The sequence below is a fragment of the Durio zibethinus genome, chromosome 25 (genome assembly GCF_047325235.1).
Source record: "Durio zibethinus cultivar Kanyao isolate XHJ-2024 chromosome 25, ASM4732523v1, whole genome shotgun sequence".
In the NCBI taxonomy this organism is placed as follows: Eukaryota; Viridiplantae; Streptophyta; class Magnoliopsida; order Malvales; family Malvaceae; genus Durio; species Durio zibethinus.
Window position 1 is genome coordinate 9,105,081 of NC_143186.1, and position 23,676 is coordinate 9,128,756.

At 32.0% G+C, this 23,676-nt stretch overlaps 1 protein-coding gene across 2 annotated transcripts; it reads left to right on the forward strand.

Moving 5' to 3' along the window:
- Positions 1 to 11,103: 11,103 nt before the first annotated feature.
- FUG1 (Translation initiation factor 2, small GTP-binding protein) lies at positions 11,104 to 20,769 on the forward strand. Of its 2 annotated transcripts, XM_022861787.2 has the most exons (12): positions 11,104 to 12,703; positions 12,832 to 12,864; positions 13,125 to 13,238; positions 13,439 to 13,588; positions 13,722 to 13,820; positions 13,912 to 13,974; positions 14,402 to 14,557; positions 14,680 to 14,745; positions 16,434 to 16,670; positions 17,438 to 17,713; positions 18,390 to 18,578; positions 20,251 to 20,769. In XM_022861787.2, exons 1-12 carry the CDS (start codon positions 11,234 to 11,236, stop codon positions 20,407 to 20,409), a joined length of 3,012 nt encoding a protein of 1,003 aa, XP_022717522.1. In that variant the 5' UTR covers positions 11,104 to 11,233; the 3' UTR covers positions 20,410 to 20,769. The 2 variants fall into 2 exon arrangements, with proteins under 2 accessions (XP_022717522.1, XP_089610292.1); XM_089754166.1 differs by lacking the exon at positions 14,680 to 14,745.
- Positions 20,770 to 23,676: the final 2,907 nt, after the last annotated feature.

Genomic DNA, 23,676 nt, shown 5'->3' on the forward strand with positions numbered 1-23,676 from the left:
AAGAACAATCACAATCGCATTGCTTCTTAAATTTCAAAAACAAATTGAAGAGTTTTATTGATATAAATTGCAAATTATTTCACATGTTATGTATATGACACACACATGAAAGAATTGTTGGTTTAACTTATGGAAGTGATCATACATATAGAAATTCTAATTAAGACTAAATTGTTACTAAAAGAAAATTTTAAGACACAAACAATACTTGGATAAAATTTTACGACAACAAATGCAATTTACTCAAATTTAAATGTTACTTATTAAACTAAAATAAAAAAAAAAACGGTAAGTATGACAATTACTCTTATTAATTGATAGTGTTCAGAGTTTGACCTAATAGATGATACATATATCCTTTTTTTCGAAACTTTCTTCGAATCCTTTTTTTTCTAAAATTTCAAAATTAAATCATAACCTCTAAATTTTTTAAATTTGTCACCAAAATGGGAAGTGTATAATAGTAAAAAAAATATTTCCGTTTTGGGATGTTATAATTAGCAACTATAAGATGCGACAAATTAACATACAAAAAGGAGAGGCTCTATGCTAGCTATCCTAGCTTTTGTTTTATAATAAGCTCAATGCCCTAAGTGAGCCTATAATTCGTGTCTAATGTTCTTTTCGTTGAACATGTGCCTAACCATTTGAGAAGCAACAGCGACAACTTAGGTTAAAATATTAAAAAAAAAATTGAATTTTATTATTTTACTTATACAAATTTTTATTTTTATTTACACTTAAATAAATCGTTTGTATAATTATTATATTTTGATTTGTATCTAAATAAGTTTTTATTTCAAACTTATTGCAATTTTTTTTTTAGTTCCCTTTAATCATATAAAAATTGATTTTTTTATATAACTGTTTTACTTCAAGCATTTATGATTGTGAGAAACAAATGTCCTACATGTATTATGTATTATGTTAAAGGCTTATTTCAATATAAATTAAAAGTTAAGGACTTATTTAGATATGAATTAAAGTTTTAGTGTTTATTTGGGTACAATAAAAAATATATGGGTTTGTTTAAATTCAGAGGGAAAGTTAAAGAATTTTTTTTATTATTTTAACTTTTTTTCTACTATTACTTTACTATTATTTGATAAAGATTATCACTAGATTTATTCCGGTAACTTTCATCATTTTTTATATGTATTTCATATTTATTTAATGATCAATGGGGAGAGCTTTTCAAGAGCTTTACAAAAAGAGTATGACAAATCATATTTTATGAAATTGAAAGCTCAAAAAATTCTAACATAGACTAAATTCCAAGTGATATGATGCACATGACAAGATAGGAATCAAACACATATATGCAAATGCATGAACTCAAACTTTGATTAGTGGAAAATTTTTCCAAAGATTTATTGTGTTCGGATGGAATGATTTTTTTTGGGGGCAGGTTACATCAATGAGAGTGAGTGCCTTGACACACTAATGTTAATTTCTTTTAATTTTTTCTCGTGTAGGTTCCACATTGACAAATTTTTTTGTCAATTAAAATGGTTGTTAAAGCTTACTTATTACGTTATATTAGTTTGAAATTTTCGATTTTTGGACTAACATATATAAAATTTATGTTTAAATCTTATATATATATCTATAGGAATTAATTTGAAATAGGAATTAAATTTGTTGTGATGCCATTTGTTATGAGTTATAAGATCTTCTCTCAGTTCAAAACACTTAACCTACTAAGTCGTAAATTTAGTGGTGTTCAAAGAGTTGAATTTGTGTTGGACCTCATTTTTATAAGTTAGGTCGGACTTACCAATTTTCCTATTAGTTTATTATTAAAATAATATATTAATTTAATCCAACCAGAGGAAACTGAACTCCAGCCTAAAAATCTAGGCCCAAACTTAACACGAATCCGATCAGATTCATAGGCCTAGACAAAATGATTCGAGTCTTGAATAACTCTAGTTCTGACACTGATTTTCCCACCTTAGATGTAGCCTAAGATTTCTCGACTCTTTTTTTAAGTGGAAATTAAACATTTTGCCTACTTTCTTTGAACATGTTTGGCATGACGTAATGCATACATTAGGGCATTTTAATACTGTACATCTCCCTCTCTAAATAAATAAATAAAAATATATATTCTCATTAATTTGAAGGAAAACGAGTGTGGTTATTGCTGTTCTACTTCGATTGATTTGTCACTACTTATTAGTTGTATCCCGAAAATAAAATAATTAAAGCATATAACGTCTATCAATGAGCCCACCAATTATATGTAGTGGAACTTGGACATTGTCTTTTATATATCCAATGAATTATAGCACTTCCTAATTTAATTACTAACTGATATCTTAAGTAGATACTCATTGGCAACTTGCACGTGTTGCTGGACATCATAACACATTTAATAATATGTTATGTTTCTTGACAGATTCTTGTTGATAGGCCAATAATTAATGTTGCAATTACAGATTAATGTTCATTTTCAAAAGGTTATTGGTTTCTCCATACCTAACTTTAATTTAAAATAAGATATGTAATTATAGATTTTCGAAGCGTAGCGTTATAAATTATCATGTTCATTGATAATAAAACTTTCAAATTTCACTGTCATATAGAATTATAGAAATCACTTAACTTTGCTTGTAAAATTAAAAATTACACCGTTAATATATAAAAATGAACTATTATATATAAAGTATATTCATTTTCTTTTAGATATATAAGGTAGTTAATTTGTTCTAAGTTCCATGATTTGATCGCATGTAAATTATAGGATTTTTATTTGACCAAACAGTATTAATGTGAATCAATATCAATTTAAGAGCTTAGGCAATCAAATCTTATTCATATACACTCCCAGATGTTGCAATTGGAACTAATCTGATGGGGAAATCAATGGATTTGACTGGAGAAATTATTTTTGACAAATTGGTAACTCAATTTGACATATTTTAGCAAATTACCTTTGAACCCCAGTACCCAAAAAAAAAAAAAGTATTTGACTTCACTATTTTATTAGGTCTAATTTGGTTAATTTGTTCATATGTTTCAGTAATTATCAAATAGTTTGCTTGATCAAGTTGCTTAGCAAAACCATAGAGAGAGATTTGAATTTTTCCCTTTTTTTTTGTTTTTCTTTTTGGCCTTAAAATGCAAAAAAAGCAGAACATTAACAAGACAGAAGGTTTTGCCACAGGTCTTAACATACAGTACTTGTGAGAAAACAAAAACTTTTGAATGAAATGATAATTTGATAAGACAGATGGGAAAGAAACAAAACTTTTTTTTTTTGAATGAATGAATGAAATATGCATTAACCAGCTCATTTGTTGGTGGGAAAATTTGGGAAGAAATTAAAACTTTCTTTGGTGATTTCATATGAGTCATAATATGGAAAGGTGACATCATATCATTTATGTTATACTTGATTTATCAGGTCATTATAAGAAAAGAAAAGAAAAAAAGTAGAGGAAAGGAAAAAAGTTCAAGCAAAAAGATCAAGGATTGGACCGAATTGTGACCGAATGAAAACTTTGAATCCGTGAGGTCAATCGAATGAGCTGGCCTTCAGTTAAGTGATTACTATTATCATTGCACATACATAAACGAGGGAGAAGCATAGATTTAATTAGATGAATTTGTAATTTTATAAACTTGAATTCCACATTTAAGTGTTGAAGAAGAAGAAGAAATTGAAAAAAAAAAGGCAGAAAACATGCACCCAGAAATGAACAACAAATTTTTGTCCTGCTGGTCTGTGATTTCATGTCAGAACTTGTCTCTTTAGAGGGGAATAGTTTCTTGATATGGTGAGGCAGGTTAGGGTTTTTTTCCTTTGCATTAAGGAGTTGTCAAGTTTTATACGTTTGGCATGTCTTGTTGCTGTAGAAAGAGGTATACGTAACAGGAGAAAAAGGGAAGAAAATGAAGGAGAAAATTTTGGATTTTCAGCAAACTTTTCTTAAACAAATAGTTTATTATGACATTGTGGGGCTTGAATTTCACGTTTCACTTTTCGTTTTTTTCACTGTTTTTGCCCAACACTTTTTGCACTAAAACCATTATTCTGAAGGAAATATTTGATACATCCAAAGACCTTATCACATCGCAATAACAAAATTTATCTGTGTGGAGGGTTCCACACGCATTTCTGCTGTCTCAATCCAAAATAAATAAATAAATAAAAATCATTGCAGAATCTTTCAATGCTTAAAGCTCTTACTTAGCCTAGAAGGGTTTCCGCAGAATCACGATTATTTGAGTTGAAAAAGGCATGCAGTTTACGTGTAACGCGATTGTTTGTTCTGAAAGGAAAGTATGCGGGGAAGAAACTTCAATAATTTTCTACTCTCATATATACTTGACGGAATGATCATTCTGTCATATACAGTAGCTTGTAATTAATTCTCTGATCTCTCGAAAGCAATCTTTTATTAGTGATGCAATTTTGTTAACCAAACATTGTTTCTTCCCCCTAGTTTTGATGTGAAATAACTTTTTTCGTTTTTGGTAAAAAAAAGTTTAGGATGACGGGGGGTTTCTCCATTTCAGGATCAGAGCAAATTATAGACCTTAAAGAAGATTTACATTGAATTTGCAAATGCCCCCCAAAGAGGACAGCTGGTTACAAGACTCGAACTTACGCTTTATAAGTGAAATATTTGAAATCAAACTCTGTTGACGATGCGAAATAACTTGACTTCTTATACTAATCGACATCCATGCCTGCAAACAATTTATAAATTCAGTAGTGGGAACCACAGTGAGAAGGAAAGCTCAATGGAATATATATATGTATACTTCTGAAATTGCCATTTAGCTGTAAGAATAAACACGTTTTCGCCAAGATGGGATCATATAATTAATTTGTTAATGTAGAAATTTGAAAGATGCTTTCATAATTGTATTTAATTTGTCAGTGCACACTTAATTTTCATTTACTTGCATGCATTAGTTGAATATTAGTAAGTGCAAGTGCAACCTGGAGATTTTAATGTTTGACAAGGACTGCTGCTGTGTGTAGACTGTGTGGAGCAGTAGAGGCATATATACATCTCCAAATGACTCTCAAAGATTAGAATTACTGTGTTTTTTTTCTGCTTTTGAACAGGGAAATGAGGTTATAGAAATTGAAGAAGGATGTTATCAAGCTTGAAACAAACTTGAATAGGTACCGAAGACAAATATTGAATTCATTGATGTACTTAGTTTTTGTTGTTTAGCTATCTATGAAGCACATACACGCAATACGAGTATCACTCCATATAGATACCATAACATGATAATTTTTAAGAAATAAGATACAAATATGGCAAAAAGGGTAATAAATAAAAAAATATTTTTTTATATTATAGTCATCAGTTAAAGAATATATGTTAAATATTAGGCTGATTTTTAAAAGACAAATACCCTTGTGAAGAAAAACTGATGGTAAACACAACAATAAAAGAATGAAAGATGTCTTTATCCGCATAAGATGTGTCTTTTTTTTTTTTTTTCTTTTTTGTCAAATCCAGTTAAGTTCGATACGTTTTTTAAGTTATTGGAAGCGTCAAAGAGTTGAACAATAAGATACAAGCACGCGAGGGGTTCAGACGTATCCATGCTTCATAGTTGGCTACAAAACTGTATTCTACGACATCAAGTTGAAGTTTTAGCTAGGCTACATGTTTCGAATCAGATCAAATGGACCAGCACCATTTTTTGAGAGTGAAAAATTAATCATGTTTGATTAAGGAATAACTTCGTGTAGCCTCAGTAAAAAGCTGTTGATTTGTAAAACAATGTATTACAATCAACAACAAATAAATAAATAGAATGATTGGAATGAAGGATTGCTACTCAAAAACAGTAGGGGCTAATATTCTTGTTCTGGGTGTTTTTTGTCCTGCTTTGTCTATGTGCTGTGCAGAAATTCTTCAAGTTATACTAGCTATCCTGTACCAAACAAAGATTTTGATGGGGATTGGTAATTTGGTATATAAATGTAGCTATTGCATAATAGCATGAAGGATTCCTACTCAAAAACAATAGGGGCTAATATTCTTGTTCTGGGTGTTTTTTATCCTGCTTTGTCTATGTTCTGTGCAGAAATTCTTCAAGTTATACTAGCTATCCTGTACCAAAAAAAGATTTTGATGGGGATTGGTAATTTGCTATATAAATGTAGCTATTGCATAATAGCAGAAAACTTATGTAGATTTTCTCATATCTTTGAGGAATTCCATGTTAGACGTTGTTACCAATATCTGTTAATTACTTGGAAAAAGGATCTCCAACAACCACAAATTTCTAATAAAGAAGACAACAAGGGACTATATATTTGCAACATTGATCATAGCAGGGATATATGTGAAGATCATGCAAATCTACTAAATCTGATGCAGTCAATTTCATGGGTCTTGGAACCACATTTTCTTTTCAAATATCAAAACATTCTGATGAATGCAGTCACGCTAGTCATCTCAGAGATATATAACAATCTTTTTTTGCAGGAAAGATTGTTGAAGATTTTCTAAATATAGTCTCCATCAGCTGCATGCGAAAATGGAGTTGGTTAAAATTTCTTATCGATCCATGTCATGCTTAAGGAGGGAACAATCTGTTGTACATCTTCATTTTCTTTTCCATGGAAAGAAACTGAAACCCCCTTTAATTTTAAAATTGTTGTCTCTAGGGTCAGGAATCAGGAAACTAATAAAGCAAGTGCATGCTGTTCCCTTGTGCTTTTTCTCTTTTTCCGTTCCTTTTGTCCAAAATGAAAAGATTTTCAACTAACAGTCTAACAATCTTTCCCTCTTCCTTTCAGAATTGCTTCCTAAAGGACTATCTATAACCAAACTAGAGAAATTAATGATCTTATGCCATGGGGAACAAAATTTTGCCAAGATAAAAGGCTGAGTCAACTTACTGCTTTATCTTAAATACTAAAACAATTTATTTACTATTAATTTGAATGTCAACCCTAAGATACTGCTTTAACTTACATGCTAAAACAATTTATTTACTATTGGAATGTCAACCCTAAAGATTTTCCATTTTTTGGTTGAGCGATAACGGGATTCCTGGACTTTTACATTAGAATACGTGTAACTTCTCTTTTTCTGTTTTAGCTGCAATAACATTGCAGTCATGCGTGACTGAATTAGACTCCTGATCTGCCTTTCATCTATACCAAATGAACAGTTCTACATTTTGACACTGATATTGTGAACCTCCATAAAAATAATTTTCCAGGACAAATGATCAATCCTCAAACTTCATAGCATATCACCATTATTGAAGCCGCTTAGTGTAGTAACCCCATCTAGTCCTGAGGCTTTAGTTTACTGATGCTCCTGTGATTCTTGCAGCCGATAATTAGTTGTGTTTTCCAAATGTCATGTCAAAGTTTGCTTATTGGTAAATGTTGAGGAGTTTGACATTTTGATGTTAGCTTAAAATAAGAACCCCTTTCAAACCAGTCATTTAGACACAACAAACATGATATGATAGGAAACAATCTTTGATACAATTCACTAAATTTGAAGATTTAGTAGTGGAAATTTTTGCCAAAGAGCATATTCATTGTCTGGTGGTCACGATCTATACGAGAGCATTTTATTTACAAATCTTTTTACTATAATCCTAAATCGTCCATCACAATAAAAAAATTATGCAGAAATCCATCACTTTTTAAGTATGAGTTTTATCTAAAATTTTGATAAATCTCAAACAATTTTGAATTGTAATTGGTTAACTATAACGTAATAATTATAAGTGATATGTTCCTGCTACTTGCACAGAAAAATAAGACAACAAACTTATAATTAGGAGATGACATTGTGTAAGATGTAAGATTAAATTTATATATGATTCAGGACTATAGTCCAAATATTTAAAGGGTATATAGGACACTGATTGAAATTTGGAGTAAAGTTTCATAGGTTTGAGAGGAAATATATTCACGGATCATCCTTAGAATGTTGACAAGAAGAAAAATTTTCTAAGTCAATCAAATAAGCTGGCAACTAATGGATTCTGCAATGGCTACAATTAATAAGTAAATGTTTGTTTCCAGCTAGAAAATGAGTAATAGGAACTTAATCGTCCTGTTTATTCAACAAGACATGCAAGTATAGACACATTGGTTAATCAATTCCGAAAAAGAAACGAAAAGAAAGCATGTCCATTAGTTTTCGTGCTAGTGATGACGTTTTTCCCTCTAAATTGGAGAATATTCGAGCCAAGTTCAAGTGATGGACAATCTTACAAAACCTAATAGTTCTTCATATTTATAAAAAAAGGGTAAAAGTTTTTCGAAATTTTACTTTCAAAGCAAGTAAACTGTTGGAGAAGCCATAGGTATAATCCAAAAGAGTGATCATGCAAATCACGTTGAAAAGGCTTTTATGGGAGTGTTCTATCGGGGATTCTTTTGTCTCAAATCACCGAAAGCTAGCTACCTAGCACTTTCATGGAAAACACAGTAGTTAGGCTGTGAAACACATGCATCGCACTTGTACTTCAAGGGACTATTTTGATGATTTCTAGATAAAAAATATGTACTACAAGAATTAGTCAACAATCATATGATTTATTAATAAAATATTAAAATTTTAATTTTAATAATAAAGATTCAATTTTTACTTTCTCAATAAAAAAAAATCTCTAATTAATTATAATTAATTATATATCCTACAAACTACGCCCCTCTTATTTTTCCAATTTTAAAACTTTGACATCCAAATTGGAATTTCAATTTCTAAATAAAGAATCATTTTGCTGACATAAAATAGAGAAATTGTTTTAATAAAAAATAGAGAAATTGTTATTGATGAGCTGTTAATTCAATAATATTGAAATTGATTTTAAAGTTGAAGGTTTTGAATTTTAACTCCAATCATATTAAAAAAAAAAAAATTATAAACTTAGTTTCATTCATTTATGCTGTCAATTTTAAGAGATAATATTTAATAAATTTGAAATTTAAATTTCGACGCTTATAATTTTTTTTTATTCTTAGTAATCTTTAAAAAAAATGAAAGGTAAAGGGGAAAAAAAAAAAGAAAGGGTTGAGAATAAGAAAATTAAACCTTTTTGAAATAGAGAAATGTTTATAGTAATAAGCCCAATCAAGATATGAAAGAAAGTGCGATCTTATAGGTCCATTGTTGGTTGCAACCAAGTCAAGTCCAAAATTCGTAATCTAAATGGTCCTGTTATTAAGCCATGGCCGAAGAGCTTGATCTTGAAATAATGGACCATCCATTAAGCCCTAACCCATAATCTTGATTTCAGAGAACCTTTCCTTCGATTAAGCAAATCAACCCTTTGATTTAGGAATCTATTGTTGTGAGCTGAGCTCATTCATCTTGGGCTCAAAAACTATATCTATTGTGCCAAGTCCAAAATTTTTTATCTTTTCAATAATTGTGTGAGTATTTATTTTATAAACATTTTTAGAGATATTTTTGTATTATTTTAATTATAAATAATGACATGGAAAATGATAAATAATCTAAAAATAACAATGACTGAAATTATTCCAATAAAACACATAAAAATTTTACTTTTAAAATTTATACTATTTACGAACCCTTCATTTTTTTCTTTTAAAAATTCGGATTATTTGAATTTTGAATATTGAGATTAGGTTTACCATTTATAAATGGAAAAAAAAAAGTTTTCATTTACTTTGTAACCCAAAATCGTTCAAATGCTAAATGCATTTATCCCATGTTGAAAAAATAAAATTTAATTTTTCAAATAAAAATAAAATTCAAATCTTGTTTTTTCCAATGAAAATTTTATATAAAAAAACAATTATAGGATTTTATTTTGTTGGTTTTCAATTAATTAGTTTCTTTCAAAAATCATGTGAGCAGCAAGTTTCTATAATCAAAATTAGACACCAAGTTCGAGAATTATTTGAGATGGACTATGAAATAAATTTGATAATTTAAGATATAATATGATTATATGATATAAAATAATTATATATGTATTTAAAAAAATATGTTTCGTATTTATTCGTGTCGATAAGAATTTGGTATGATATAATTCGTTTGAATAAGTGATATGATATGAATAATATATTTGATTTAATTTTATTATACTAATATATGTTTAACATGTTTAATACATTTAATATATTTAATACATTTAACATATTTTTTATATTTATTTTAATTTAATATAAACATGTAAAAATTATTTTAATTTTTAATCTTTTAATTGTAATACTTAATTAATTATTTAATATCATTTAAAAATTATTTTAAACATTTAATTATGATACTCATTTAAAAATTATTATAAAATTATTTTTATATTAATAATATAAATATAAAGATAAATATTGATATTAATCCTATATATTATTATTTTATTTTTTAATTTTTAATAGTATATCATTTTAAATTTGATACTAAAAATTAATGTAGTCGTGCAATATATATTAAAATTTATATATATATATTAAATATATATTAAATGGGTATTAAAGTTTTTTTTAATATATAAGTATTTTTTTATATTATTAATATATCAAATTTATTAAGTTATAAATAATAGATAGTTTATAATTATTTATTATTTTAATTATATTTTTATATGTATTCGAATTAATCATATTTATTTATATGTATATGTGATATTCATATTTATTTGTAATATGTTTAAATGAATTGATTTTACACATATTAATCATATTGTGTCAAGTATAATTTGTATAATAAATGTCTTGTATTCATGTAAAAAATTTAAATATATTTTATAATTTATATCATATTTTAATATTAAATATCATTATATATATCAAATACGAGATAAAATATTATATAAAAATACGAATTATCAAATATGAAATCACTTTCAACCCTCAAAAACAACCTTCCCAAAAAAAATATATATATAAATTATAGAAAAGCAAGAATTTTTCTAATTTTATTTTTATTGTGAGCCAAAAACAATGGTAGATTTTTTTTTTCTTGTTAACAAAAGAAAAAGAAAACCAGCCTTATCACAAAAAAACCAAGAAAAAAAATTTGACAGGAGGAGAATCAGCCACACATGACATTACCCACAAATATGTCCAGACCCAGACCAGACCCCTTTGTTTTTTAGCTTTGCCCGTCACCCGTAAGCACCACCTCACAATTTTATTGTTTTGCCCAATTCCCTGAAACAAAGAAATGAGGTAAGATTTTTGGTTTTGTTGTTCTGGTTTCTTTTCGTTTTCCTTTTTCTCCTAATTCTGATGAACCAAATTTAGCTTAGAATGGTAATAGTTGTAGGAACAATGTCTTCTTCTTTAGCTTCCCTTGTTAATTTGGGAACTCTTAATGCTACTTTCATTAATTATTGCTCTGAACCAGTTTCGTCATCTTATTATTCTTGTATTAGAAGAGTTTCATTGTCTAAAAGGAGTTTTAGTAGGAAATGTAAATGTAAATACTCTGTGGCAACCACTGATTTTGTTGCTGAGGCAAACGATGCTTCTTCCTCTTCTTCTTATAAAGATACTGATGCTGAAATTGTTCTTAAACCTGCCCCCAAGCCGGTTTTAAAGTCCGAGGAGGCGAAAAACAAAAAGGGTTTGTCTTGGGATGTTGAATTAAGTGAGGGTGAGGATGAGGATGAGTATGAAGAACAAAATGAGAGAAATAAAGTGATTGAGTCATTGGGTGAAGTATTGGAGAAAGCTGAAAAGTTGGAAACTTCAAATGTAAATGTGAATGTGAATGTAAATAAAGCTAAAGCAAGTAGTAATGGTGGTGGTTCGGGTGGTGGTAAAAAGGCTAAGTCTTTGAAGAGTGTGTCTTTGAAGAGTGTGTGGAGGAAAGGGGATAGTGTTGCGACTGTGCAAAATGTTGTTAAGGAGCCTCCTAAGGTTAATAATAATGATAAAAGAGGAGGAGGAGTGGGGAAGGTGGAGTCTCAAGGTGGGAGTGTTGCTTCACCTTTGAGACCTCCACAGCCACCTTTAAGACCTCAACCTAAGTTACAAGCTAAGCCATCTGTAGCGCCTCCACCTAGGGTGAAGAAGCCGGTTATTTTGAAAGATGTTGGAGCAGCTAAAAAGTCACCAGTTGATTCAGATGGGAAGAGTAAAGAAAGAAAGCCTATTCTGATTGATAAATTTGCATCAAAGAAGCCTGTGGTTGACCCTATTATTGATCAAGCTGTATTAGCCCCTACAAAGCCAGGGAAGGGCCCTGCCTCTGGAAAGTTCAAGGATGATTATCGCAAGAAAAATGTTTCTGCTGGAGGTCCACGGAGGCGCATTGTTAATGATGATGATCTTGAAATTCCAGATGAGGAGACATCAGAATTAAATGTGTCAATACCTGGTGCTGCTGCAAGGAAAGGGAGGAAATGGAGTAAAGCTAGTAGAAAGGCAGCTAGACTCCAGGCTGCCAAAGAGGCAGCACCTGTTAAAGTGGAAATTTTGGAGGTTGGAGAAAAAGGCATGTTGATAGAGGAGTTAGCCTACAGTTTGGCCATTGGTGAGGGGGAAATTCTTGGATATCTGTACTCCAAGGGGATTAAGCCAGATGGAGTGCAAACTTTGGACAAAGACATGGTGAAGATGGTTTGTAAGGAGTATGATGTGGAAGTCATAGATGCTGATCCTGTAAAGGTAGAAGAAATGGCAAAAAAGAAGGAAATTCTCGATGAAGACGACCTAGATAAGCTAAAAGACAGACCTCCTGTTCTCACTATAATGGGTCATGTTGACCATGGGAAGGTTAGTTGTAATCTTTTTGTATACAGAATTCCTCCTGTTCTTTTATTTCAATTTGAAGTGAAGAAGAAAGAATCTTATCTTAAACAGTAGACTTACTAATGTGTATTTTGGTTATTTATGCTTGGCAGACAACTCTACTGGATTTTATTCGAAAGAGCAAGGTGTGTGGAACTTTGATCAGTCTAATGGTCCTTATGAATTTATTTTGCATCTGAAATTAATGGAAACTTTCAGGTCGTAGGATTTACTTATTCTGCATGAACTTTTCTTTTCATTTCAAGGCGGTGTGCTTGTGATAGAATGATTCTCTGCTCAAAAATAATTAACAATTAAGTTAATTGATACTGAAAGCTATTTGCGGTTACTAACTAGCAAAACATATGAATTATCCAACTGATGCCTGATTGCTGGATATTTACAGGTGGCTGCTTCAGAAGCAGGTGGTATAACACAAGGAATTGGAGCATATAAGGTTCTAGTACCAATTGATGGCAAGCCACAACCGTGTGTGTTTCTAGATACTCCTGGACATGAGGTAAAATAATCACTAGGAACTTTCAATTTTAAAGTTCTTCATCAACTAGGAATAGCTTTTGCATCCCCTTTGAATTTGTTGTTACTTACTTCAGCAACTAATAACCTCTGACAATAATGCTGTTATAGAGTAAATTCTTAACTGTAACTTGCTTGCATCATATTGGTCTTTGATGACATCTACCATATGCATTCATGTAGGCGTTTGGGGCAATGAGAGCTCGTGGAGCAAGGGTGACAGACATTGTGGTCATTGTGGTAGCTGCTGATGATGGGATCCGTCCTCAAACGAATGAGGCCATAGCCCATGCTAAGGCAGCTGAAGTACCGATTGTCATTGCTATAAATAAGGTGTGTTGATAGTAATGTAATCTGTTCTGAAAATCAGAAAGTGAGTCTACTCTACGAGAAAATTCTGGTGGTTGCCAATGCTCCAAGTCTTGTTATTGAGATACTGCTAATATTATTCATTCCTCTGTAACAGATAGATAAAGATGGAGCTAACCCAGAAAGAGTCATGCAAGAGCTTTCTTCAATTGGTCTGATGCCAGAAGACTGGGGTGGTGACATCCCTATGGTTCAGGTTTTATTCTTTAATGATATATCATATATGCATCTTCGTTGTTGATTCATGTGCTTTGTGGATGCTTATATTTTTGCATCTGCTATTACAGATCAGTGCTCTCAAAGGGCAGAATATAGATGATCTATTGGAGACTGTTATGCTAGTTGCTGAGGTGTGTACTATTATTGGCTTTCCTGCATCTGGATCATTTTGCTTTGAAATCCTTCCTGTATCAAGCACATATAATCTTGCTTGTTACTAGTTTTGGCTGTTATGAGAACCTTGGCTCCTTATCTTTCTAAGTTTTCAAATAATTTTGAATTTTCTCTGTAGTTTATTTTCCTTCTACTTATAAACTTTTTCGGATTCTACTAACTTGACCAATTAATGATGCCATTAGGCACTTTTGAGGCAAAACATTTTGAAAAACAAAAAAAGTTTCACCAATGCTTAAAAGTTCAATATGATTTTACGTCTAAGTTGTAATATCTTTGGTGAAATATTTCAAATAACAAGTGAGTTTTTTGTGTCTAACTATAAATATGTATCTGTCTTGCTTATTGTTACTTGCAATATGACCTTCATCCTGATTGTTACAGTTACAAGAGTTAAAGGCTAATCCTGATCGAAATGCAAAAGGAACTGTTATTGAGGCAGGTCTTCATAAATCTAAAGGACCTGTAGCTACTTTTATTGTGCAGAATGGAACTCTTAAAAGAGGGGATGTAGTTGTTTGTGGAGAAGCGTTTGGAAAGGTTGGTAAATTGGAGTCTAACTCTAGATTGTTCTAACATGAAATCTCTGCGTACTATATGGCATAAATGCTTAATTTTGTGAAGCCATCTCTGAGGGGATTTTCCACTATGTCCATGATCAGGTGCGTGCCTTGTTCGATGATAGTGGAAACCGTGTTGATGAGGCTGGACCCTCCATACCCATACAAGTTAGCAAATTATTATGTTTCTCTTCTTATTTACATATCTGTCTTGCCATCTTTGACTGTAGTTTTCATTGTTGGCTTGAAACATACTAATAAACCTGTTGCTCTAAGTTGAGCACAGACATTCAACTGATTGTTGGACTTGTTACAAAATAGTTAACATTTTGACATGCAGCTTGATTTCCTTCTGTGGCCCTTGTAGTTGGAAATTAGTGACACATGTGATGTTAGATTGTTAAAAGTTGTCTGTATTTAGGCTGTCAAAACAACAGAAAGAGAAACAACAACGTTCTTTGCCCCCTTTCTAGCATTGCCTTCCACCTTTATCTTAAATAGGAATCACAGAATCACCTTCTTTTTAAAAAAAAAAAATTAATATCTAATTTTTCAGTTTGATTTTTTGCTCAGCTCCCACATTCCTATATTATCATGATTATCTAAGGTCATCCTTATGAGGCTAAAGGGTATATAATCATGTTAATTTATCAGCACAGATCTGTCATGTGAATAGAAAATGTATGAATGTAGTTGAGGCTAAAACAGGAACTTAGTCTTTGTGAACTCATCTATAGCCTGAAATTTTATGTTTTTGGTTTAATGAGGCTAAGTACATCTCTGTTAAGCATTATAATTGTAGTCTAGATAAAATTGATGGATACCATAGCACAATAACCTCAGCTGAGTTAGTTGAAATGGTGTTGGGTGAAGGTGGGAAATCTCTTATCCTCTTCCCTGCCCTTTCAATTGGCCCTCACAAGCCTTTAGAAAAATCATAAACATAGGGTCTAATGACTATGGGCCTTCTGACTTGAAAAGTTATTTGTAGATTCTCTTCCATTTCTTGTATTTATTTGCAGAAGTCAAGTATAAAGAAACTAGTTAAAATTACATCATTTATGGAACACCTTGATTATCTGTTGATTTTATGAAAGAAAGATGATATTTCTGATAGATGTAAGTAAAATGTATTTTCTTTATACATGGACTTTGTATAACATGATAACTAAGACGAGAAATTGTTCATTAAGGTAACCTCAAAATACAAAATTGGTGTTAATTGATGGTGATAATTTTAAACATGAATTTTAGTGGATGACAAATAGCATTAACTTTAGCAGTTGGCTATTTAAGAGTTCTTCTGGACAATGAGTAGACAAATCATAATTGATCAATAATAAACTGCTTGGGCCCCCTCATCTTTTTTCTTTTAGGAATTTTCAATTTCTAATTTGAGAATTGAAAGATTCTCTGATTAATGACTCGTTTAGGTACTCATCTAAGGTGTTTCCTAAAGCATTTGGGTGATGACTTAGGCTATACTGTATCTTTTATGGGCTTTACCCATAGTTTGTCTTTTTCTCTCTCCTAACAAGATTCCAATCATCCTCGAGGCCCATGAAGAGAAGAGGAGAAAATTTTGAATAGGAAAATACATAAAAGAAGATGACATGCACTATTATTTGGTGTATACTCTTCATGAAGTGGCATTTTCTGAGCTCAATAACATGCAGAATGTATCATTTTTAGTTTTATGTTGCCTACATATTTTGAAACTAACCAGGAGCAAGTTTAAATCATTTTGTTGAATATCTGTTTCATGGTGTCCATACATTGGCTTTGTTTGGTTCTATTTTTATACCGTTACTTAAGGGTTAGTACTTCCCCTAAGAGATCTGTGTGTATGTCTTCAGGTCATCGGTTTGAATAATGTTCCAATTGCTGGTGATGAATTTGAGGTTGTTGCTTCCCTTGATGTTGCTCGTGAAAAGGCAGAGGCATGTGCTGAGCAGTTGCGAAATGAACGTATGTCGGCCAAGGCTGGGGATGGAAAGGTCACACTTTCTTCTTTAGCTTCTGCTGTGTCAGCTGGAAAGTTTTCTGGGTTAGACTTGCATCAGCTCAATATTATCTTGAAGGTTGATTTACAGGTATTTGCATCAGATTTATAGAAAGGAAAACAAAATGCCAGGCTATCTCATTCATAACATTATTAATTTGAATTATGATGAAATTTTAAAAATGCATCTGGATGGCTTGGCCTTTCTATTGAGTACATGATGATGCTGCTGCTAAAAGGTTATTGGTCAGGTCTCATCCTTTTGTTGGGGGAAAAGGGGGAAGAGAATGAAAAAAGATGCTGTTGGTATGTACAAGTTATATAAAATTTTGTGAGAGGAAGCAAATATGCACCGTAAGCCATCTGTGTGAATTGCACCATAATTTGTGTGTGATCGTTGACCAATAAAGATTAATGAGGCACATTGGGTTCATTTAAATTGCATGAGACTGACATGGGGCCAAAAGAGAGGCTGTTTCCCTGTGATGGTAGTTAAAAAGCTAAGAATAGCGAGCATAGGGACGTATGTGATAGGAGGATTGAATTATATGGGCCAAACATTAGCATATAGTCAATTAACATTTCTTCTTTTATGTACTAAAAAAATTGTCTTTGTTTGAGAAAAAAAATAAAAAAAAAAATCTTGTCTTTGGCAGTTCAAACTCTATCATCGTTTCAGAAAATAGCCAGTTTTCATCTTGTTATTGCATTTTTAACATATTAGTCTAATGCTTGGTGCCTTTGCTGTGGTGCTGGTTCCATGGAAAGAAATGACATCTTTGAACATTCTTGTTGACATTTCCTATCTATTTCCAATGAGCATTATAATTGCTAAACTGTATTTGTTTTCACAACTAGGGATCTATAGAGGCTGTCAGACAAGCATTGCAGGTGCTCCCACAAGTCAATGTCACTTTGAAGTTTCTCTTGGAAGCAACAGGAGATGTAAGCACTAGTGATGTTGATCTTGCGGTTGCTAGCAAGGCCATTATTTTGGGATTTAATGTGAAGACACCAGGTTCTGTCAAGAGCTATGCTGAAAATAAAGGTGTTGAGATTCGGCTTTACAGAGTTATCTATGAACTTATTGATGATGTGAGGAATGCAATGGAAGGACTCCTAGAGCCTGTTGAGGTTAGCCTAATGTTTAAATGTTTTTAATTTGATATTGGGGTTGTAGATGTCTTGTGGGTGGACTGAGTATATCAAGCTGTTTGGCATTCCATATCGTTCAATAAGTCAAAATATATATGGATTTAGGGGAATAGGAAGAATGAAGGAGAAAGGGGGGAAGGAAAGGACCTGGCCCTTGTTTGGGAGAATAGAAAATGAAAAGAGAGGGATATGGAGGAAAAATGTTTATCCATTTCATAACATAGTCTCCTTTTGAATTCTCTGTTCTTAATTCATTGAAGAAGCCTTTACTTCTAATTGCCTGAATGGGCTACATGCATGCTTCTACAATATTTTTACTACCATCTATGGCAACGTATCTTCAAATCCCTGGTAGTCATATTTTTCCTCAATTACTTTGACCATTGTCTTTTACCTCTAATTTGTTGAATGTCTGTAGAAGTAGACATTGATCCTTCTCTCACTCTCACCTTTTTTTGATATATTTTTTTTCTTTTCACTGTTCTTGTATAGTCTCTTGTACACTGCTTTAAACATTGAATGTAGTTTGATCTCTTGTAACCTTGGAACTCACAGGCTTTAAATTCTTGGGTCATGTCCCTGCTTTTCCTTCAGTATGTTTTAGATTTCAGTGTTAAAGATTCAGAGTTGACAGTTACTGCTTCTCTGTTGATAGGAGCAAGTACCAATTGGCATTGCAGAGGTTCGGGTTGTTTTCAGAAGTGGCAGTGGTCGTGTTGCTGGATGTATGGTAACAGAAGGAAAGGTGGTGAATGGTTGTGGCATTCATGTCATTCGAAATGGTCGCACCGTCCATGTCAGTGTTCTTGATTCATTGCGAAGGGTTAAGGAAATTGTGAAAGAGGTATAATGTTGATTGCCAGGATGGCTTCTTTCTCTGTTTGCATTCCCATCCCCAACCCTCCTCTTTATTCTGTAATCTGACATTTCGATGCATGTTCTTCCAGTATTTTGGTTTCTTTGTTGTCTTGCTTATGTGTATCTGCTAATTTATTGGGACTTCAGATAAGTAATTGTGTAAATTATCTAATAATTGTGCTTGGGAGGATTTGATGTTCTGCCTAGTTATGTGACACATAGATAAAAAGAACTAGTCAAAATAAAAGATCAAATTGCACATAAAGAGATCTGCAAGCAGAAGTTATTCTATGTCGAATAATTAAATCAGAGATCGATATATATTTGAGTAGTAAGTTTCGCTGAGTAGTGTGATGAACAGAATATTGAATTCTATGGTTGCACTTGTTTCCATCTTGGACAATTCAAAACATGGTAAGGTTTATTTTGTAAAGATAATAACTTGTGTTGACAATTTTCTAAGAAGATGATGATTGTCAGATGAAATTTTGAATGATTAGAAGGATAATACGTAGGTTGCAAATTGTCTACATGTTTGGTTGCATTTATGGTTGAAAGTGTTTGCCTTCATGTGCACTTGTGGGACTTTTTCTAGACCAAAAAAAAAAAATGTATAAAAAAGGAATTCAGAAGTTGTAAACTGAATCGAGTTATGTTTTGGTTTGGCTGTTCATTTCAGTTGCCTTTTCTATCTCTAATGAATGATATGATTGACAATTATTTCACTGTATTTTGTTTACTAGTACTTTATTTTCCGTAATAATTGGAAATTATTAATGTTTAATCTTTCGACAAAATAGGACCTTTTTTATGTTGAATTAATTTTATCTTTCTAATTTTGCAATTTCATGGGATTTTGAGTATAGTTTGTGATTAGGATATTTAGCAACAACAGATGCATCTGTTAGCATCAGGCAGAGCTTCTTTTGATTAATTTGCTTTTATTCTAATCAAATCTTCCAAATGAATAATATTGTAAAAATTTCCTTCCCTTCTGCATCACATCCCGGTTTCCTTTTGTGCCTTCATTTTCTAAACTTTGTCTTGAGATCATTGTTCTTGAGTGCAGAAATTTGTATTCAAGAGGGATAAATGATAGGAAGATAAGGACTTGAGTTTGAACTTATTAATTGGTTGAAACAGATAGTATGTTGCACCTTGGAGCTTGATATAAATAAAAGCCTTCTTAAATATTGGATTATGGCACAGCTTTTCTCTGTAGTTTTTCACTTGTACTGATCCTATTCATGATACATTCTATGTCCTGATTTATCTAATGTAAGAACCAGTGGCTTTCCCTTCACCTTGGTTTTGTTAATCCGTTTCTTTATGTTGAGATATGTTTATGGGAGGCTTTTGTGTTGTAGAAGGTTTAATGTTTGAGAAAGTTGGATTGTGGGCTTATTCTTCTAGATCATGTTGTGAGATGCTTTTTTGGAGAGATATTATGTCTATGATTTGATGCCGTGCAAAGTGGCTGTACCAGCATTAATATGTTTTCACCTATTTTACTAATCTACGTGGTTGATGAATGTTTCAAGTGTTGAATCTTGAAGATATTTAGGGAGAGATAGTTCTTGCTTTCTTGTTTAGTTGACATGGTCACGATAATTTCTTTCTTCTATAATGGATGGACACCGTATCTCTCTTCTGAACAGGTAAATGCTGGTTTGGAGTGCGGTATCGGAGTGGATGACTATGATGAATGGCAGGAAGGAGATATTCTTGAGGCCTTCAACACGGTTCAAAAGAAGCGAACCCTTGAAGAGGCATCTGCTTCAATGGCAGCTGCGCTGGAAGTGGGAATCAAGTTATAGAAGGGCACAGTGCTGCAAAATCAACTTATTAGCTTTTCTTAATGGAATCAAATTTTTATGATAGGAGCAAACCAGCTTGCAGTATCTGCTGCTGTTTTGGGCATTGGTAATGTGTATGATGCAAGAGTTTTTCCCATACCCAATATTTTTTCAAGTGCAGCATGTTGAGGTTCAGGGCTTGCAGATTTTGCCATTTTTGTAACCTTTTTTTGCTGTATATATTAACATCTCACTCCAGCTTTGCATTTGTAAAGACAGGACACTTACATTCCGCAAGATTCAATTTAGAAAATACATTGTAACATTCACCCAAAAAGGGGAAAGAAATATAGTTGAAAATGTGGGAATAGTGTTTGGAAACTTGCTGCCTGTGTCTGATGGATTTCTCAGCCCGCGTATGTGTATTACCTTTGAAAGAGGAGATATTAAGATAGTATTGAACCAAATATTCAAATGTAATTGTGATAATATAATTAACTGAATAAAATAAAATATGAAGAAATGTACTAATATTAGTAGAACCAATCAAATAAAATTTACAATATAATTATAACTTATCATTAAAAAAATTTATTGGTACTTAATGCTCTTAATGTTCATTTTATTTTCCTGCAAATGAGAATGTGGGTCCTGTGTTTAAATTATTTTTATCCTATGTTGGGCAAACAAGGTAGGAGACTCCTAACAAGGACAGATTGGTTGGCGTACACCAGGTTCTAAAAGCCAGGTATTTCCCTCATTGCACTTTTTGGGAAGCTGCACTTGGAAACAATCCTTCACAGACATAGCGTAGCATCTGGGGAGCTAGAGCGGTATTGGAAAGGGGACTGCGCTGGAGGGTAGGGAATGGACAGCAAATTAGGATCTGGGGTGATAAGTGGATCCCAATGAAATGGCCTTTTCTGGTTCAATATCCGAGAGGGAACTTGAAGAAAATTGCCTTGTGCAAGAACTGATTGATCCTAATACATTAAGGTGGAAGAGTGCTTGTCCTAGAATTGTTTTCACAAAATGAAGCGGACACAATATGTGCAATTCCAATTAGTAAATTGGGTTCTCACGATATGTTAATATGTCACTATGAAAATAAAGGGGTTTACATAGTAAAAAGTTCTTATAAAGCCCCCTGTGAGAATGATGGCTTAGGGGAGGAGACCAGTCGACCTGTTTGGAAAAGAATTTGGACAGCGGAGGTTCGGTTCCGAGCAAGATTAAAGTGCTGCTTTGGAGAGTTTTTCATGAAATTATACCGACTATGCAAAATCTGAACAAGCGTTTTATCAATGTTAACTAGATTTGCTTCATCAGGTGCGATATGGTGGATGAGTCAAAATTTAACGCTCTCAAATCTTGTACATACGCAAATAATGTTTGGAGGCAATTTGGAGATGTCTTCGGATTTGATGGCAACTTATCTGACACACCGAGCAGGATAAAGTAAGCATGCACCTTTCTAAACAATGAAAAATTTTCTTTGTTCGTGAGAACAGTTTGAGCTTCATGGGAGGAAAGAAACTGTGTATTACATGATCAAGAAGCAAGAACACCGCAGGCGTTAGAAGTTCATATTAGGAGATATATGCAAGAATTTAAGGAGGCACAAGTGAGACCAGTGACCTTGTTAATGAACACTCAAATATGGCTACCGCCTGTTTTTGGTATGGTGAAAAATTAAATTTGAAGGCGGAATTGATTAATTTATCCAACAGAAGGGGCTGGATAGGAGTGGTGATCAGGGACTGGATTGGTGCTGTGCTGGGGGCAGCATCCTTTTTGCTTTAGGAGGTCGACAATCCTTTCAAAGTGGAAGCAATGGCTGCTTTCAAGGCTTTGCCATTTGCAAAAGATAGGGATTTGTTAGAATCGTACTGGAGGGAGACAGCTTGGGAGTTACAAGGAGGATTCAGTCTACAGCTCAGGACTTATCACCTGTAGGTAAGATCATAGAAGAAGCTAGGTAGTGGCTGAAATGCTTTCAAAGCTCACAACTTTCGCGTGTAATGAGACAGCTGCTCATACTCTCGCAAAGATTAGTCTGCAAAATCAAGAGGATAGTATATCGTTGAAGAGTGTCCTGATGTTCTTGCTCAAATAGTGCATAACTAAGTAAATTCCCATGATGAGGTTCCTAATGCAGTTTCTTTTTTCATCATAAAATTTTTGACAAACAAATTTTTTTCCATGTTTAAAATTTTACAAAGTTCAATAAAGATAAATTTGTAACTAGTTAAAAAGTTCCTATGCTTTTCCTATTATAAAATTGAAAGTATGCTTTAATATGATGTTTTTATGAAAATTTGTAAATCCATACTATTAATTTTGTAAGAATTGGTGAGTTCTCAACCTATCAACGTCAGTTATCTTTTTTTTATTATTTTTTTAGCTTTTCTCTTTTTAAATTGATTTATTTTGATCCACGTCAACCAATCTTTCTATTTCTTCTCATTTTGTTTCCTGCACATCCTCCATTTTTTTTTTTTATGTTTTAAATTTCTTCTTTCTTATTTAATTTGTTTTGATTTTTAACTTACTTTTTTTTATTTTCTTTTATCCATCCATAAGATATTTTGCACATGTACGGAGCACAAGATTTTTAATTGGGGGTGCCATGTGACTGTTTGTTAGTTCTCCTTAGTTTTTTTTTTTTTAGGCATTTTTTTATTTTATAAAAATATTTGAAAAAAAGATACATTTTTTTTATATTTAAAATATAGTAAATCAATTAAAATAATAATAAAATAATATAAATATTTTCATATCATTTACATTTATAATGTGGGAAACTTAATAATTGATGTGATTTAGAAAAAAAAGTATTTATAATACTTAAAAATGTAGTGTTTGCTAATAAAAACTATGTTTATAAATCTAAAAATGTGGTTGATAATTTTTGAAAGATCACCCTTTTTTTTTTTTCAAAAAGTGATTGATAATAAATAAGAAAGTTAGATATTAAAAATTGTTTAAACTATATTTTCTATATTAAAAATATAGTTTTTGAACCACAAAAATCATGTTTCTCACGTAAGAAATGTAATTTTAACATAAAAAAGAAAGAAAAAAAAAACTCATTTTGACAATATCTTAACTCCTAAGGTAAGTTAGGTATCACAGTTGGTGTTTCTTTTTTTCTTCTCGCATCTCTTTTTGCATGTGTCAAAGGTTGCGTGTATGCTCATTTTTTTTAATTTGAAAAAATGCGAGAGGTTGCGTGTAAACTCTTTTTTTATTTGAAACAATGGCAGAGGGGTGGGTGAGAGAGGATTT

Coding starts and splice junctions, on each gene's coding strand:
- FUG1 (XM_022861787.2), top strand. CDS start 11,234: ATGGTAATAGTTGTAGGAACAATGTCTTCTTCTTTAGCTTCCCTTGTT. Junction 12,865..13,124: donor ATTTTATTCGAAAGAGCAAG/GTGTGTGGAACT, acceptor GGATATTTACAG/GTGGCTGCTTCAGAAGCAGG. Junction 13,589..13,721: donor TTGTCATTGCTATAAATAAG/GTGTGTTGATAG, acceptor CCTCTGTAACAG/ATAGATAAAGATGGAGCTAA.